General features: G+C 37.3%; 1 protein-coding gene across 4 annotated transcripts in view; it reads right to left on the bottom strand.

The window, feature by feature from the left end:
• Positions 1 to 16071, bottom strand: part of TANC1 (tetratricopeptide repeat, ankyrin repeat and coiled-coil containing 1) — a 259324-nt gene that overhangs the window by 79490 nt on the left and 163763 nt on the right. For 3 of the 4 annotated variants that reach the window (XM_072612108.1, XM_072612110.1, XM_072612109.1), the window contains exon 7: positions 2886 to 3146. The exons of the other annotated variant lie outside the window; for it this stretch is intronic. In XM_072612108.1, coding sequence (XP_072468209.1) covers positions 2886 to 3146 — 261 coding nt within the window. The remainder of the gene's footprint in view (positions 1 to 2885; positions 3147 to 16071) is intronic. 4 annotated transcript variants of the gene reach the window in all.

Raw genomic sequence — 16071 nt, 5'->3', positions numbered from 1 at the left:
AAAAAATGAGCAAATCCATTAGGCTAATTTGCCCCTGCTTAGTCCCTGGCTTAGTCTTCATGCCACAGGAGGTCTAACTCAAGAGTCAATGTGATCAGGCTAATGAACACACATAGCAGAAAACTGGGAAGCTAAGCTCTATAATCACAGCAGTGTACTGGAAAATCTTGGCTCACATGCATCGTCGATTCAGATGGCAGGGGACTGGAGAGGAAAACACCATGCAGAAAACGGTCCCCAAATAGGGCTTTTTTTCTGTCTCAAAATTAACGTCCTAATGGATTTTCAGTTTCAAAAACAGCTTAAGTTGAACATAACTTTGCCTTCTGCTGGATTTAACGGAGAGATGGAATTCTACACTAACACAAATGAACCAGTCAATCAACAGAAACAGGTAAAGGGTTAAATCAGGATTAATGGGAAAAAAATGAAAGCACCATGGAATAATCATGACTCAATACTCATTATGCTCTCCAGTGTTTTTCCCTAGCACTACTAACTTGTGATAGGAGGAGAATCTTTTCTGGAATGGAGCCATTATCTGCCAACTGGAAGTGAATTAAAGAAAGCATTTTGGAGGTTCTTTCATTATGGCTATTTATCTGTCACTAGAACATTAGAACATACAACATACCACCACCTCTCATAGACAGACAGACACAGACACACACACCATTACCACCACCACCACCAATGAGGACAACAAATATTTACCACAGAACTAGGCTACCACTATGAAATATGGTAGTTTTTATTTTTACTGGTGCTGTCCCTGACCTACAATTTCATTACAGTAGATAACTCCAGGTGAATAAACCCCTTTCACCAATGTGGCTTACCAGCTGTCCATAATCCACAGTTTTAAGACAGTTTCCTGGGATACTAAGAATTTAAGTGCCTTGACCCTGCACATCCAAAAGGGTGATTTGAATCCGGGCCCTCCTAATTATACAACTGGCTCTCTCTTCCCTAGGCCACTCTGCTCTGACCAATACTGCTAAATCCTATGGTAAAGCCAGAGTATCACATTTTATAGTCGTTGAGGTTTTTTTGTACAGAAACTCCTTCATGGGAAGACTTACATGAAATGATACCTCGTGAAGTAAGCAGAACCAGAAAAACAACACCCACAAAGACTACACCAGTATCAACAGAAAGAGCAAGAGAACAGAACTGAATGTGGTATAATTATGATGAACAAGCTTGGCAACAGAAAGGAGGAATTGATGAATCTCCCTTTCTGTTGAAAAGATGGGGGTGGAGGTGGTGCACAGGCTTTCAAGGTCAATATTAGTTAGTTTTTCAGAATTTAAAAAAAAAAATCTTTGTTACAAGAGAAGGAGGCTCTCTCCAGGTGGAATATATCTGCAAATGAATATGATATAAAAGAAAAAGGCATCAATGAACCTTAAAAAAAAAAAATCTGCCACATTTACAGAGCATCAACTACTCTGCACTCTATGGTCTTAGAGAGAAGAGGGGCCATTTAGTTAAGTGATTTGCTCATGATCCCATCACTACTAGGCCAGAGACGACTTTAAACAGGTCTACCTGACTCCAAACCCAGAGTTCTATCACTAAGTCGTCCTTTCCCTTACAGGCAATTCAAGAAAAATATCAACTACAAATTAAAAATATAAAATAAAATCAAAGCAGATTCTCTTTATTAACACCCTGGAGAACACAAAATATAGAAATTCACCAGATTAAGCTACAAATAATGACCAAGATGTAGTTTTCTTTTTTTTCCTTCCCCCAACACTAAGACATACAATCTTATCTCTACCTTTTTCACCCTCTGGCTGGCGAACATTAATAGCTAAAGATAATCTTTATTACTCCTCTACCTAATCCAACCTACTATCTCTTGTCAACACATCTGTTTAAAGAAAGGTCTATGTTATATGTTCCAGTTATAAAGTTTTTCATTTCCAATGACTTGAGTTTCCAATCTTGATGGTGACTGTAGTTGTATTAACTAGAAGTCTAACCTCACCCACACAAAGGCCAGCCTCTCTCACTTGTCAGCTATGTGACCTTGGATAACGCATGTCACCCCTCTAGGCCTCTGTTACCTCATGTATAAAATTAGAAGGTTAGATTGGATGACCAAAAACCCCTTTGAGTTTTTACCATCTATGGTAGTGTGACTCTCTTTGGATGAAAACAATAGATTTAACACAGTTGTTACAATGACACGATTTCCTTTTTTGAGGTTATCTAAACCAAAGGATGGTAAAAACCTAAAAACATGGTTTCCTTTATTATCAGTCATGGGCTCACTGATCTGGCAGGAAACTTAAGGGTCCATTGTGTCCAGCTCCCTTATTTTACACGTGAGGAAATTGAGGCCTAGAGAAAATAAGGGATTTGCCCAAGGTCACATAGGTAGTAGATGTAAGAAGTGGGATTTGAACTCATGTCCTCTATTATCCTTTCCACTACACAAAATGACACCACACACTTCCACAGTCTCAGACCATACTTACTGTCCATCATGTTTAGAGTGAAAGCACCAAATACTGATTTGTGAAGGGAATATTTTTGTCTCATGATCTCTACTGCATCTTACCAAACTGTAACTTAAAACCACTGAATGTGAAATCTGAAAGGTGATCTTAGGAAACGTCTACTTCAACTCCCTCATTAATAGGTAACCATTTCCTCACCAAGGTGAAATGACTTTCTAAAAGTCATATAGGTCACAAGCAGCAGAACCGAATTCAGAACCCAGGCTTAATGACCATGGCTCTCCTTAAGATGACATCCTTTCTTCAATGATGAGTGAAACAAAAACACAAAATCTTCCAAGTCAAGGGTAGTCAGTATCTGTCACCTCCCCTCACAAAAACAAAAACATCCTCACTTTGCAGTCAAAACCATACCTGCAACTGAGTTAGGGCGGGGCATGATTAGGGAGCTGGAGTTCTGTGTATATGGAACAGGACCATCTCCAACAGGTCCTTCTGCTTTGGGCAGACTCTCTGTTGATCCAGTTGTCTCCTCTTCTGCCACCGGGGAACAATTATCTGCTCTCCGATCATGAAGAATTCCTTGTTGGACTCCAATTCTTAAGCTTCCATCTTTACTCCATTCCAAACTGGAGCCACTCCGGTCATCATTCTCAGATGAACTCGTAATTGTGGCTGAATGAGAAAGACCCAAATACTTTAGAAGGAATAACATACTTGCGGTTGTTTTGAGATTTAAACATACGACAAACTTCTCACTATCAACAGAAAGCTTTCCGGTGCAAACAGATTTTATCAAAGATTTTCACACAATATGTTTTGTTAAATTGTAAGAATGCTACTTATCAGGGGAAAATAAAGTAATAAATCACTCTACGGGGAAGGAAAGAGTTGGATATGAAGATAATGGGAAAAAAAGCTGTCTGAAAGCATCTGAGAGATACTATAGATCTATGTAATTTGAATATGATAATGTATCCATTTCTTTGTAACAAGGCATAAACTGTTCTCAAAGGAATACCTCTCACAAAATTCCTCTGAACCAGGAAATTTTCTCCTGTGGTAGTGGTGGCTGGTTGACTTGTTAGGTTTTTTTTTGGGGGGGGGGGGGGAAGGGAAGGCACAGCTGGCAGGAAAGGATGAATAAGATCAAATAAATCACAAACATGCAAAAACAATTAATAGAAGCAAAGAATCAAGTAGAGAATCTGGCTGCTCAAATAAACTTTACAAGATCTTGTAGGAAGAACTATCTATAACAGGCTGATATTTTTTCAGGGATCAGGAATGGAAAATATTCACTTAATGGGTGGATAAAGTTGACTGAGTGAAAGTATTCTACGAATTTAGAACTTCAGAAAGCTCTACTGTTTTTATTACAGCTTAAATTTTTAAAGCTTTTTTTCAATATAATAATAAGCAAGTGGTTAAAGGACAGGAGAAATATCCATCTGACAGAGCTTCTAACATGACACCATTGGTTCAAAACCTTCTGGACCAATGCTCCTTTGTACACTGAAGATCAACACAAAGTTACCAGACCGTGCACTTCAGCACAACTACATAAACACTGCCTTTCAATTATTCTCTAGCAGTTTCTAATATTCTAAAAGTTTCTGCTATGTTTAACATTTCAAGTTTGTGGAAAGCAGGGACTATTCCGACCACTTTTCTTATATCTCAAATGCTGCCTAGTGAAGTTCTTAGCACAAAAGTGTGAATGAACATGAATAAAATCAGGACAGGATTACTTTATATACTATATTTTTAAAGTGTTAAAACTAATGCAAACAAAGAAAATGAAATAAAACATGTCATTTGAAAACTAAAAAACAGGGAGAGATTTTAACCTTATCTACAAAACACTTTAGGCAGCCAGGTCACACAGTGGATAGAGCACCAGGTCTGGAGTCAGGAAGACTTGGCCTCAGATGATTATAGTTATATGACCCTGAGCAAGTCACTTGTTTGTCCTAGTTTCTCCATCTATAAAATAAGCTGGAGAAGGAAATGGCAAACCACCCAGTACCTTTGCCAAGAAAACTCCAAAAGGAGTCACAAAGAGTTGGAAACAACTGAAAAACAATTAAGCACGAACACACACCACACTTCAAAGTTTTAAAAGAACTAGGACAACCAAAATAAATCTCAAGGCTTCCAATACATGCCATGGCAATTCCTGCCTGCTCATCCTAAGATCTTTCTTGCTCACGCATTCATTTGAATGTCCTATTCCACAAAATGTTCTAAATGCTTCCACAAGTTTTGACCTTGATGATTACAATTCATACTTTGCCCTCTACCACACTTCACACTGTACTTGTTTTCTAATTATTTCCATTTGCTAGTTTTGTCTTCCTGATTAAACTGTGATAATATTAATGATGATCATGATGACGATGACGGCAATAATAACTGTTGTTCAGTAGTGTCTTACTCTTCATGACCCCCTTTGGGATTTTCATGGCAAAGATACTAAAGTGGTTTGCTATTTCTTTCCCCAGCTCATTTTAAAGAAAAGGAAACTGAGGCAAACAAGGTTAAGTGATATGCCCAGGGTCACATAGCTACTACATGTCTGAGGCCAGATTTGAACTTGTATCTTTCTGACTTCAGGCCTAGGACTTTGCCCATTCTATCTAGCTGCCTGGCCATATTAATGGCTGGCATTTATGGGGTCCATCTGTTTGATCCTCACAACTCTATCAGGCAGATGCTGTTAAACATAAGTATACAGAGAAAGTGGCTTTACCAGGATTATACACCTAGTAACTGACTGAAACAGAATTCAAACTGAAGTTTTCCTAATTACAAGTGCACACTATACACTCTGTCACCCTGCATCCTCTGGGAGGGGACAGAAAATAGAGACTATGTCTTGTATCCCCAAAGTGGCTGAGAGTATATTTAATAAATACATGCTGGCTGATGACGGGCTTAAGAAAACCAAACTACTACTCTCAGTTCTTCAGGACTTCAAATCAAGACTTCCAATATGGTTCTACCAAAATGAAGCCTCAGAATCCCCATGAAGGCAAATGATTACAGGATCACACATTCTGAGAAGGAAGGAACCTCAGAGGTAATCTAATTCAATCATCTCATTTTATAATCAAGAAACTGAGACCCAAGAAGATTTATGGAAAACCCATCCAATGTAATACAACTAATTCTTACCCAACTGGCCAATCATTATTTCCTCAAGTCTTAACTTCATTGCACTTCTAAATTTGCACAGGGAGCTGTCAAAGGCTGAGCTTTTGAAAATAATGATATTGTAATAAAGTTACCTGACCTTCACTGTAAGAAGGTAAGTAAGAATTTTTTAAAGGACCCTTGACCTATGTAGGAAAACACTTAGATCATAAAGCATGCTATTAAAGAGTTTATTGTCAGGTGATAAATGTGACACATATGACAATTTTAGCATTTTATACCAACTATCCGTATCTTTTATTGTTATAACTTTTTCCCAATTACATGTAAAAAGAATTTTTAGCATTCTTTTTAAAAAAACTTTTTGAGTTCCAGATTCTGTTCCTCCCTCCCTCCTTCTCCCCATCAGTATTTTAAAAAAATATTATAGACTTATAAAATCCTATGTTATCTCAAATAAGATAATGTACATAAAATGTTGTGTAAACCTTAAGGTGCTATGTAAATATTTATTATTGTTGCTGTGATAAAGTTGATATTTTAAAATTTACAAGTTAGGTGTTTGGAGAGGGGGGGGGAGTTTTTTCTCAATGAAACTGGATGCTGAGCTACCCAAAGTCAGCCCACGGAAGTATATTTAATCAATAACAAAGCTTAAAATAGTACCACACAAAAGTACTATAGAACATACCACTATTCACAACATTGTTTTTCTTAAGAAAATCTATCCTGATTTCTGACTTGGGGCTCTTGACAAGGAACAAGGACCCAATCAATTTCTTTCCCTTTCTGTACTACACATAGCAGGAGAAGTTCCTTGGAATTAGGAGAGAAAATTGGGTTGGAGGTCTTAGATTCTAAGAAGAGTTCCTAGGAAAGGTCAGGGATATGGAAAAGGGAAAAGGTAGAAGAAGCAGTAGCAACCTGCATCTTATCCAAGCAAAAGAACCCAAGAAAATGGGGGAAACAGGGATAGGGAAAACAGAAAAGGATATTCACCTGATTATGCAGTGGCCAAGAAGGGAGTGGTCCCAGAAGTAGTTATGAGGAGAAGGTTATTTGTGGGGGTTGCAACAGTGAGATGAGTCTTTAGAGAGAACAACCATTTATAAGGATTGACTGTTTCTAAGTAATTTGTTGGTAAATTTGTGATTCCCAGAGGTGGCTAAGAACAAAGCAGTCTCATCATTCTTTCACCCCAGTACTGAGATAGGTGAAATGAAACATAGTAACCCTATAATGTTCAGTATTAACCAGGACCTGAGACAGGATGAACAGAGATGGGCAGGGCAGACAAGAAGTTTCATAGTCATATGCCCTTCCCAGAGAAGATGACCCACTGAGATTACCCCCAACTCACAAATGTTACTCCCTTACCAAATAACACATCTAACTTGTCTGGCTTGAAGACTGGCCAATACACTCTGAAATCAAAGTCATGCAATGGATATGCAGAAATATATAGAAGTACTTGGACCTGATAAAATGAAAATGTCTGAAGTTCCCCTATGCAACCTAAAAAACACATCTAACAGAAGGAGTCTGTGGCAGCCTAAAAAGCTGGGGAAAAAATTAAATAGAACACCTTTTACCATGATCCCAGACAAATAAAGCTTTTGTGATTATAAAAGAACTTAAATCTTAAATCACTAGCTGCTCTTTGGAGACTGGATGCCATTTCGGTGGAATGTAAGTTGCTTGAAGGCAAATTGCTTTTGGTTTTTTTATCAGACCAGCACCTAACATACTGCCTTATACATTGAGTTCTAAAAGCTTAGGGCCCTATACTATATCTCTAAAACCAGTACAAATTTCTGTCCAAATCAATAAAGGAAGAAAGAATGTAACAAACAAACAAACAAATATACATGTATACGTATGTATATGTGTGTGGATTTAGATATAGATACGTCACTGCCATCCAGACTTGGTTCCTTTTAGAAAGGATTAGCTTTAGGGGATCTGTATAGGCAGTTTTCAGAGGAAGAAAATATCCAAGAAGAAATGTTCTAAATCACTAATAATTGGAGAAACACAAATTTAAACAACTCTGAAGTACCACCACGCATCCATCAGATTGACAAAGATGCCAAAAAAAGAAAATGATAAATGCTGGAGGGGCTGTGGAAGAATAGGTACATTAATGCACTGTTCATAGAATTGTGAGCTGGTTCAGCCATTCTGGAAAGAAATTTAGAGCCATGTCTCAAAAGCTCCTAAATTATACATATCCTTTGACCCAGAAATACTCCAAAGGTCTATAAGTCTAAACCCCAAAAAGATAGAAGAAAGAGAAAAAGGACCGAAGTGCACAAAAATATTTGTAGCAGCTCTTTCTGCAGTGGCAAAGAATTGGAAATCATGGGGATGCTCATCAACTGGGAATGGATGAACAAGTCACAGCATACGAAGGTAATGGAATACTACTACTGTGCTGTAAGAAATGATGAAGGTGATTGTTTCACAGAAATATAGGAAGACTTCTATGAAGTGACACAAAGTGACGTGAGCAGAACCATTTATATAACAACAGTACTGTAAAGACAATCAACTTTCAAAGACGTAGAAACCCTGATCCACATAGTAACAACCACAATTCCAAAGAAGGACTCAAGATGACATGTGTCGCCTACCTCCAGATAGAGAAATAATGGACTCAGGTAAGACTGAGATTTTGGGGGGCGAGGAGGGAAAGAGACTGCTGATGCAAGAATTTGTTTTGCTTGACTATACAGGTTTGTAACAGGTATCTTTTTTCTTGCTTCTTCAATTGGGGTAGAAGGGAATAATGATATGAAAATATTCACAACCTCAATTTACCTCAGCCAAACCTCTTGCCAGCCCCCTACATTTAACAATCTGATCTATATATGTACTACAACAATATTGAGTTTTGGTCTGTTTAGTGTTATTCACAAGTTACATTTATTAGTTTTGAATCTCCTTGAAGGTTAGCTATGTCTTCTGTTTCGTCTTTGTCCAGCACAGCTTAGTCTTAACTAAGTACACAAGAATGCCATCAATGTCTAAAGAACTGAGGGGTCTTTAAACATCTTCTAATCTAACCCTCTCATTTTACAAATGGCTGTAACTGGGGCTCAGAGTTTAAAATCATTTGCTCGAAAGCAATAAGTAAATAAAGAGGACACCTTTAGCTTGGCAAATAATGTCTAAAGAAGATTATAAAAGATCCAAGAGGAAAGACAAAAAAGTCTGAGTGATAGGACATAACCCTAATATCCTGTTAAATAAAACAGAAGGTTTCCCTGCCTGGTTTTCACTCTTTACATGAAGAATAGTTCACACAAACATACTACACTTTGGATTCCTATAAGAGTGACAGGAGGAAAAAACTCCACACATGAAACTGCCATGTGTTCAATCAGATCAGCCAACAATGTTCTGCTGTTCTTCCTCTCCTTATTCATGCCCCTGCCCCATCCTCTCAAAAAAGAACTACACCATTATTTCACTTTAATTCTCCTCCTGGCCCTGCAAAGTGAATGCTCCACACAGACACTCTCACTGTCTTACGTACTTACCACCTACACTCTCTCTTTTTCTCTCTGTCTCATTCATACACACACACACACACACACACACACACACACACACACACACACACACCCTTTCACTTACTCCACCTACAGAGCACAAAAAAGTGGCAGTGATCAAAAGTTACCCTTGATTGCAGATGATTTAGATTTTTTTTAAAGAAAATGTCTTCTCCCTTTTTAATTGTCCATGGAAACAGCAAGGCACCTTTGCCTATCTAGTCCTGTTGAATACTTGGCCATTTCTCATGTACTGTTCTTACCCCCTACCTTCCCTTCCCCTCCCCTCCCCTGCAGGCAGTTTCGAAAGGAAGGGAAGCCTGTGCTTCCAATTGTGATAGGTTGGGGCACCAGATTTCCCACTAGACACAAGCATATTGCACAACTCATGCCTTGCTACAACTTGCAGTAAGCCTAGGAAAGGGCATGATGAATCAATACAGTATTCATCAACTCAGTTTTGTTTTGGAAACAATTTAAAGGAATGGTTGGGGACTATCATACAGAATGATAGTATGGTAGTATTCACATTCCCCTACTCCAATATCTGCTCTAGTCATTTACACACTCCAACTCACTGTTGAGGTTACCCACAAATTCTATGGATTTAAAAAAAACCAAGTTGTTTAACAAGTAGTAATTCAGCAGTGATTGAGGTACCTAAGTAAAATGCTTGACAACATAGTTTCTGACATACTCAAAAGATTCATGGCTCACTGCAGAAAAGCACTGGGGAGAAACAGGAGGCATAAATATTAATTGGTATTATTGTGAATTATTATCATCACCACTATTATCAGCCTGCAATGTACATGTTCCTTCACAGACAATGGTCATGCCTGAATGTAAAACAAGTCTCACAACTGCCACAGGACAAAACACACCTTCTGATCCTTTCATAAGCCAGTACTCTCTGTAAGCACAGCACCCACAAAACTGACTATACAGGTCATCAAATGCAGCTGCTGCTCTTTATGGTTCAAAAGTAATACAAGAAATTACCTACAGAACTTGTTAAAATTCTTGTAGAAAATCTTCCATAACAAATGGGGACAGGGGAACAATTCTCCTGTAATTAAAAATTATTATAAAATCACATAGCTAAAAGAGTAGTGCAAACAAAACTGATTTGGCACATTACAAAGCACCATTATGATCTCCACTTTAAATGCATCTAAATTTTGTACAAGACATAGCCCATCGTCTATCTTCACTACTTTGATGTGCAAAATGAGTATACAAGAAACCAAACAGAATAAAACTCACATAATCTGTGTTTGTACCTCCACGCCTGTACCTTACACTTCTCAATAAGCAAAAGCCTGAAACCCAGCAGAAAAGAGGGCCAGTTACTTACAAAATCTTTCGCCTGACACAATCACAACATGAAGCCAAGAAACACACTGTAAATTATCACTCTTAATGCCCAAGACAACTGCGAAGGAAAAACAAAGTATCCCAATTCTGTCCAGCTCCAGCAGGACACTAAACAAGAACATCAACATCACCTAGTAAAAAATTGGCCGCTTTTGTAGAAAACATTAAGAGGCATGCCACCATCAAACACTTCTCTTCCCTTCCAACTTCAAACTAAGGGGAAAAAGCAGATAAATGGAGGCACCCACAGCAAAATCAAAAGTCAGCCAAGTACCTAAGCTCTGAATTACCCTTTTCAGGCTCTGAGCACCTTCTGGCTGATGGTGCCATGGTCTTCGGTAAAGCTAGCGCTTAAGAATCCTAGATCGGTTGCACAGAACACCCAACTCATGCAGGCAGACACACCTGCTCTACGTTGACATCGACCTCCCCAAGCTGGAAAAAGGCAGTCACCTCCCACTGAGATGCACCTGACTCCTTTCTCCTCTCACTGAAGCTTTCATAACTCCACTAAGCTATTTCATAGAAGGGATTCTCAGGAAAAGACAAACTTTGAAAAGTTTCCTTCCCTGATTATAATAACCCTCTTCATCGCTATACCATTCTCATTTCCCATTCCCACTGAAACTGTTTTTATTAAATAGAAACCTTTATTTTATCTAGCTAAGAAAGTTTAGTAGGATTTGTCTGTTCCTATGACCTTAACTACCCATATCATTTTTTTTATTTTTTTAAATTTTATTTTATTATTATTATTTTTTAATGTTTTACAATCACTGCCCTAAAATTAAGATTTTATCCCCCCCACACCTACCCCCTACTACCCCCCTCCCTCCCCATGACCGCATACAATCTGTATAGGTTCTACATATACTTTCCTATTGAGTACATTTTCACTATAGTCATGCTATGTGGTCGAATTAAAATAAATGGAAGAAATCATATAACAAATCAAAACATGATACACAAAAACATACACATACACAAACATGATCTGCTCCATTCTGCGAATGACTTCCATACTTCTTTTTCTGAGTGTGGAAGGCATTTTGCCTTAGAAAACCACCATTGGGATTTTTTTTTTAAATACGTTCTTGCATTATTACAACCCATATCATTTTTTTGCCTTAGGTTGGGAAATAAGCTTCTTCAAAGTGATAAGTTTTGGGGTTTGCTTTTTTCTAATTCTCTATCTGGAAGTCTAGAGACTATGGATATAAATATTTTCAGCATTACTCTTTTAAAAGCTAAATTCATTTTTCTTCCACAGGTCCATATAAATTTTATATGTATATTTGTGTTGGTCCATGTCATAGGGGATAGTCTACATCAAAAATAAATAAAACAGATCACTAATGTTCTCCAGATGTTCCTGTGAATAGATAATACTGTACTAATTATACAACACAGTCTCCCCAATAAGATTCATGGATATTCAAGAGGCTAGCTTAGTCATCTACACTTTAAAAACAAATTAGATACAGATACACATATAGATACTTCCCCTTTTCAGAGCAATACTCAGATTTGATTTGAAAACTGTGCAGCATTTTAAAAAATGTATTCCATGCTTTCTATGTCATATTTTCCCCACTTACATGTAAAAACAATTTGAACATTCGTTGGGTCTTTTTTTAATTTTGAGTTGTCTCCCTTCTTCTGCTCTATTGAGAAGGCAAGCAATTTGATGCAGGTCATACATGCAAAGCATATTTTCTAGATTAGTCATGTTGTGGAAGGAAGGAAGGAAGGAAGGAAGGAAGGAAGGAAGGAAGGAAGGAAGGAAGGAAGGAAGGAAGGAAGGAAATGGAAAGAAATAAGAAAGTTTTTAAAAGTACACTATCTGCATTCAGATTCCATCAGTTCTTTCTCTGGAAGTAGATAGTATTTTTCATCATAAGTCCTGCAGAACTATCTTGGATCATGATACTGCTGAAAACAGATAAGTCAATCACAAATGATCATCATGCAATATTGCTCTTACTGTGTAAAATATTCTACTGGCTCTTGTGTAGCACTTTCAATGACACTTGTGAGCTACTTGCTAGCACAGAATTCCTTCTTCATAAAGCACAATATTATCTCCATGAAGCCATATGGAAGTTAATCAGGTAACACACACAATCTCTGAAAAATCAGAGGTAACCCAGAGATTGAATGGAAATACAGAAGATGGGTGGAAGTAGGCTATGATGAACCATGACTCTAGTATGAGAAGTGGCATAAGAGACATCATTAAGGATATATATGACTAGAAAAGAAGATGAGACAGTCATGCGGTAAAGAAGTTAATGAATAGAAAGACCAAATGTTAGCTAGTTCCTATCAAACTATTAAAAGAACCCAATGAATGCCTCCATGTGTTGGATAATTCCTTCATAAAGGATTTACAGAAAGGCATGGACAAGAATCACAAAAGACAAAGAGGTATAGAGGAATTTCAATATGTAGTGATAGAGAGAGTACACATATCAATATGATCATGCAAGCATCAAAGCATTATGTATGCTTATTCACATACATTATACATATGCACATTTTACATGATTCTTACTGATTTGTGAAATGATGAAAAAGAGTAACACTCAAAGGAGTATCCTATTTTTAAGAACATGTAGTCTTAGAGAGGGAGAAATTACTTTTATAAAGTAAAGTTCTTTTGAGACAATTAATTTAAATAGCTACCATAAAATGTTTGGGTTCAGCTGGGTATCATATTTCAAGGTTTTAATATGGCATACTTAAAAATATCAGGCCTCCATTTTGGGTAATGCCAATAATTTTAGATATCAAAAGAGTTAAAGACTGTAAAAAGTATGCATAAGGCATTTGTTTAATCTTATCCAGCTTAGACTGTATTTCTTCATGACAGAATTATTACATTTCTAAAGACATTTATGTCAGAAGAACTGGAGCCTTCTGAAATATGATAAACTAGGATTCCCCTCTAGTTAAAATAATAGGGGGGGGGGGGGCAAGGAGAAGAGTTCTGAAACTCAAGTCTTTCCATACTGAAAGAATGGCAGTTCTCCAGGAAAGCATTTCACTGGCCTTTAGCCCAGACTTTCTTCTATTGAGTTTGCTCCTAAAGGCTAAAATCTGTTCTACCTCCATTAAATCAAACTCAATGGAAGAAGATCAGAGTCTGGCTACTGTATTTAAAGTTCCAGGAGACAGAGGCATACTAGGGATATAGTAGCACTGATTTTCCATCCGAGAGTTTTCTGGTCCAGAATAATTGAGATGAAATAGAAACACAATGGAAATCATCTTAAATTACATGGTAGAACATGCAATTTTCAAGGGTAGGTTAATATTGTTTCAAACTTCTCCCAAATGTGATCCTTAAAACCTACTTATAATATAAGCTGAATACTGCTGTGAACTGTGAACCAAGTTATAAAGGACAAATATTGCTATTCCCATTGAAAAATAAATGATATTGACCAGGCAGCTTCATAAGAACAAATCCTCAACACCCCCATTTTCTTTCTCCCCTTCCTTTCCCTTCCTCTCTCTTATTCTAATGCCTCGGTTCTATCAGTTAATAAGACATAAAATTTTTTAGCATGGGAAAATTATCTCCAACACTGTATTGTTCTTGTTCCTTCCCCATCCACTAACTGTATATGGTTTGCAATATAGGTCATTCCTGGTTCATTTAGCTTCTAAAACAAGTCTTAATCAGTTCAAATTATAAGGAGTTTCCATATTACAGAAAAAAAAAGAGGATAAAATATTTTAAGTTCTATTTGACAGGATTATTTGGTGTTTCAGGGAAAATGATACAGGGAAAAGGACAATGGACTTTGTTTCAAGAAACTTAGGTTCTACAAGCTGTGGTATTGACTGTGATGGAATATTATTGTGGTATAAGAAATGACGAGCAGGATGATTTCAGAAAAACCTGGACTGATGCAAAGTGAAGTAAGCAGAACCAGGAGAACACTGTATACAGCAACAGCTGTATGATGAAGAACTATGAATGACTCAGCTATTCTCAATATAATGATCCAAGACAATCCCATAATGAAGCACACTACTTGCCTCCACTAAAAGAACTGATAGTCTGAATACAGAATGAAGTATGCTGTTCTTCATTTTTTTCTTCCTAGTCTTCTTGTACAAATGACTAATATGTAAATGTTTTACATGATTGCACATGTATAACCTATATCAGATTGCTCAGGGAGGGAGGATAGGAAGGAAAAATAGAATTTGGAACTCAAAACTTTTTTTTAGATGTTAAAAACTGTTTTAACATATAATGGAGGGATAAAATATTATTAATTTTTCTAAAATGTTAAAAAGAAACCTAGGTTCTAGTCCCAACTCTTCTTATCAGCTGCATGACTTTGGGTAATTTAATTTCTCCAAGCCTCAATTTCTTCTGTGGAATGAGATGGTTAGACTAATAGATCTGCGGTTCTTAATATTTAGTGCCCCAACCCCTGGGGAGTCCCCAAGACCTTTACAGGGGCCCATAAAGTCAAAACTATTTTATAATTAGTTTTAGGTGGTTTTGATTTCTAATATTTCACGTCAATAGATATAATCCAAATACACAAAAGTTCTTTGAGAGGATCTTCAACTATTTTTAAGAGCATGAAGGGATCCTGAAATCAAATAGGAACTACTGTACTACTAAAAAGTTTTTTAAGGTTCTTTCCAAACCTAAAACTGTCTCATTTTCCCTGAGTCCTGAATGCTACCCCTCCCCTGACCCCCATGGGACTGGATGGAAATTGTCTAACTTTTTATCCATGGCTACATTAAAAAGGCACGATTTCCACAGAAAAGGAAAACAGCAGTTGTAAATAATCAGAAGTGTGACATTCAACTTTTAACTACACTTGACAGTTCAAGGCCAAAGAGATATGAAAGAATTCCCTCCAAAGTAACTATGTGAAATTGTCTATTTCAAAATTCTGCATGACCCACATTTAGCCCAGGACCTAGCACACAGTAGGCACCTACTCAATGGTTGGTGGTTTTACTGACTAAATGAAACAGATTAACATAAACTTCTTCAGGTCAGAAATTGTTACAACTATCTTTGCAGTTCCCTTAGTGCCTAGGTTTGGTATTTGAATGGACTTCTGATAAAGTGAGTAACAGAGGTTGAAAGATTAGGATTAGAGCAACCATTGTTAGACTGAACCAGAAAACATAGTATCTTTTTCCCTTCATGTTCTCAGAACAAAAGATCAGCTACAGAGTTACTTTGTTTCTGAATTTTCTATCATCACAATTCAGAAGAATTAAAAACTGTAACATAGGACAACTTGAACAAAGTGGCTGAACTATCAAGAATGATCCCTGAAGGAGATGGGATTTCAGAAGAGTTCTGAATGTGTTAAAGGCAGTAATTTGGCAGACACGCGGCAAGTCAGAAAAGGCTTGAGCCTGGTGGAAAGCCTGGAAGAAGGTAGAACAAGCGTGAGAACCAGCAAGACTCTGAAAAGCCTCGTTTAACTAGACTGAACAGCAGCTGGGAAGCTGAGAAAGGCGGT

This window comes from Notamacropus eugenii, chromosome 5 (assembly GCF_028372415.1).
Source record: "Notamacropus eugenii isolate mMacEug1 chromosome 5, mMacEug1.pri_v2, whole genome shotgun sequence".
NCBI classification, from domain to species: domain Eukaryota; kingdom Metazoa; phylum Chordata; class Mammalia; order Diprotodontia; family Macropodidae; genus Notamacropus; species Notamacropus eugenii.
The sequence above is the reverse complement of the archived record's forward strand: the minus strand, read 5'-3'. Positions and strand labels throughout refer to the sequence as shown.